Source organism: Stegodyphus dumicola, chromosome 3, assembly GCF_044657685.1.
Source record: "Stegodyphus dumicola isolate Sdum_Otavi_A_Nest chromosome 3, ASM4465768v1".
NCBI classification, from domain to species: Eukaryota; Metazoa; Arthropoda; class Arachnida; order Araneae; family Eresidae; genus Stegodyphus; species Stegodyphus dumicola.
In genome coordinates this window covers 131,594,294-131,597,896 of record NC_140770.1, presented here as the reverse complement: position 1 = coordinate 131,597,896, position 3,603 = coordinate 131,594,294, and the positions used below count along the sequence as shown (strand labels likewise).

General features: G+C 39.7%; 1 protein-coding gene across 1 annotated transcript; it reads right to left on the bottom strand.

The window, feature by feature from the left end:
- Positions 1 to 1,832: 1,832 nt before the first annotated feature.
- LOC118186630 (ATP-dependent DNA helicase PIF1-like) lies at positions 1,833 to 3,131 on the bottom strand. The gene has a single exon (XM_035356739.2). It carries the CDS (start codon positions 3,129 to 3,131, stop codon positions 1,833 to 1,835), a length of 1,299 nt encoding a protein of 432 aa, XP_035212630.2.
- Positions 3,132 to 3,603: the final 472 nt, after the last annotated feature.

Genomic DNA, 3,603 nt, shown 5'->3' with positions numbered 1-3,603 from the left:
TTTGCTTACAATCATATTTCAAGATTATTGTAATGATTAGATGCTTAGATAAATTTTGCGCAAAACACGTAAATCTCCAAATTACATAAAATTTTTATTTAGAATGTACGCCAGAGGATACCAAACTTTTGTGTGCCGTAGTAGCTTACACGTGGGAATTAGTTCTACGGCATTCTATTTGACAAATGGTTGTGAAACATTTTTAACCGGACACGCCTATTATACAGCATATGTAAATAATGTGTGCAACATCAAATTTGAACGTGTATGTTTTTATAACGTTGTAGGGATTTATATTTATTTTAACTAACAAGTTTAAATTTAGAACTTTCCTATAAGGCTTCATTCCTGTCAGTGCCAGAATAGTTAAATTTTGTAGCGCGTGTGAAGGAATGCAAATTTCTTCTTTCCAGGAAGTATTTAAAAGCCGAGTTTCGGTAGGAGAAAAGGGAAAGTTAGGCTCTATCCGCCACCTCTGCCGTAGATACATTTGCTTATTGCTGGTTCAAGTGGCTTAATTGCATTTATTTGCTGCCACTAGCTTCGAAAGGGTTTTAAGTTACGGGATTTCGCTGAGCCCTGTAGTCTAGTTCTATCATTTGTTAATATCTTTAAATTTTAGTTTCGTTTCTTGATTTTCAGTTACCGCCTAAGCAGAGGCGAAGTTTGTTAGTTGACGCATTGTAAATTTTCAAAGGTTTAATAAGGGTACTTTAACCCTTCTCTTGTGTAGTTTCCTGCTATTCCAGTTTTCATACAGAAATTTATCTACTGGGCTCTACAACGTAGTTACCTCCAAGATTTAGTTACTAATTTATACATACGCCCTGATAGTGCTTTGCATACCCTGCATACATTTAGATATTAAAAATTTACAAACTGTTCGCAAAACCCAGTTCAGAAGCCTTTGATCTATTCTATTTCGACACAGACCGTTTTGTAATTGGTTGTTTATTTTGCCATTGGCTACTTTGTCTGCGAACCGGAATAGATATCACGGGAAATACCATCTAAAAGACAGTTCTGAAGTTTCGTAGTGGTTCAAACGTCGATAGCTTGATGTGCGAAACTATTAAATTTCATTTAAGCTATCGCTTTCACGAATTATCAACATTACACTTATTTTTCATTATTGTTTATAAGCTTATTGTACACTAGCTGTACCCGCCCGGCGTTGCCCGTGCATTTAGAAAATGCAGATAAGTGAATAGCGCAGGAATAGTAGTGTAGGACATGTAGACTGTCTCTCTCTCTTCCCCCCCACACACACACACAACATTCCCCGTCGATAAAAAGGAACAATATATCCTAACCATGAGCCATCTGTTAAAAAATTAGTTTAAATGAGAACAGACCTCATATTAGCACATGCTAGGAAACCGTAGTCATGTGGTTATAATCATTGGTCTGAAGTATAAAGAAAAGTAAACATAAAAAATTCAAAATCAAAGATAGGAAAGAGTTGAAAGGGAAAGATAGAGAGTACAATACAGAAAAAATAAAAAGTAACGAAAACATGGATGAAATAAAACATCCTGCTTACAGGAAATTTGGAGTTAAGAACCAATTAAATTTTTAATTTAAGTGTAAGTTAAATTTAGATGACAATGAATTAGAAGAGGAGAGTGTTTGTGTATGTTTGTGGAGCTCGGGCTGGGGTCGCAAGGGCCCCTGACCGATTAATGTCTGTTGGTACGGCAGCACCATTCGGATTATTGCTCATGCTCTCAAGAGAGCACTAAACAATAACATCACTATTTAAAGCATGATAGTCAGAGTTAGTTTGGGAGAGTGGAGAGTGGCAATAATTTTTCGTTAGATTGTCCTTTTCGTTAGAGAGCCTCGGGATAAACTATATTTAATGTTCTTCCATTCGGAGCTAATATGTGTAGATTATCGGCATTACCAACTCTTGAACAACCCACGTACAGTTGACCATGGGAGAAACACGGCTTACGGAGGTCGAGCCCTACAACTTTGAGAGATTGTCCTTGTGCCTTATTAATGCTCATCGCGAAACTCAAACGAACAGGGAATTGTAGACGCTTAAACTGAAACTGGAGATCGGAAGGGATTATAGGAATTCTTGAAATAAACACATCTTCGCCTGCAGCATGTCCGGTCATGATGGTGGCTTCTATAATATTTGGCACCAGTTTCTTGATAGAAAGTTTTGTTCCATTGCAAAGTGCAGGCGGATCCAGATTCCTGAGGAGAATTATCGGTGCTCCAACCTTCAAGTCCAATATGTGGGAGGGTACTCCAGGTGGCTCTAATTTGTTGAGAAACTCTGTCGTATAGTTGACAGCCTCGTCAATATTGCATGTCGTGTCTATAGATTTGTAAATATGAAGAGTTCCGGGTAAGTTCTGTAAAAGTTCCTTGTTGATAACACTGACGGCTTCGTTTGTTGGGGCAAGAATTGCTCTTTCGCACAGCCATGCGTGATCAGTGAAGTGGTGAATCACATTCGGAAACACAGCCTCTTTCAGTTCTTCTTCAGTAGTCACAATCCTTCCAATGCCTTGCATCGCTACATATCCATCTTCATTTTCTGAAGTAAGGGCTCCATTTCCTAGTTTCAGTAGATTATCTGCAAACTGCTGGGCAGAGGGATCACCGTTGAGATGAACTCGCATGTTAGTCGATAATCCAAGTGTTTGAATGCCATTCCAGATGTAAGAAGATTTTATGCAGGCCTGCATTTCATCCGCCTTCGTTCCACGCGGAATAACTGGTAGCGTCTGTCGAAAATCGCCTGCCAAAACCATTACGACGCCTCCCATTCTGTCATTGTTCCGTCTGAGGTCTTTCATGGTGACATCTAATGCTTCGAATGCGGCTTTGTGGGACATGGTACACTCGTCCCAAACGATGAGCTTGCAATCCTGTAGAACCTTTGCCTTTCCTGAATTCCTTGGGATGTTACACGTTGGAGTCTCTGTGCTTGTCAGATTTAAGGGTAACTTGAACGCCGAGTGAGCAGTCCTACCACCTGTCAAGAGTGTAGCAGCAATGCCGGATGAAGCGACAGCCAGGGCAATCTCATTTCTGTGCCGCACCTTTGCCAAAATAAGGTTGATAAGTCTTGTCAAAGGCTTCTTTTTGATCTTGGACCAATTTAGGCTCATTCTCCTGTATATAAGCTGCGAGCACATCCATGTTATAACTTCGTTCTCTAATTACTTCACTGGAAATGGCAGAATCGCTGTTTCTGTTAGGTTGGGGAAGTCCAAAGCTTTTCAGGTTCAATCCTCCTAGAGATATTATCTTAAAAATTTTGGATAGTAGTGGACAGTAAGGAACAATCCAGGCATTGTCCACCGAAACTTCTGATCCTCGTAGATTGATGCTTGCTGTAAAACCTCCATCTGCAGGGCTTCTACGACGATACAGTGGATATCCGTCTTGTCCCGTCTGCGTCTCTTTCAAGAACTGGCGAGGGTATCGCTCTCTTGTCGATTTTTATTTTCCAAACATTTCTTTTTTCGAGGTGGCTGCGGCATATTTCTTCTAAAATCTGAAAAGCAAAAGTTAAGCAACCAACAGAAGAATGATTACAAAAACTGAAGAAAACGCTACAATAAAGAAATCAATTGTTAT

Coding starts and splice junctions, on each gene's coding strand:
- LOC118186630 (XM_035356739.2), bottom strand. CDS start 3,131: ATGAGCCTAAATTGGTCCAAGATCAAAAAGAAGCCTTTGACAAGACTT.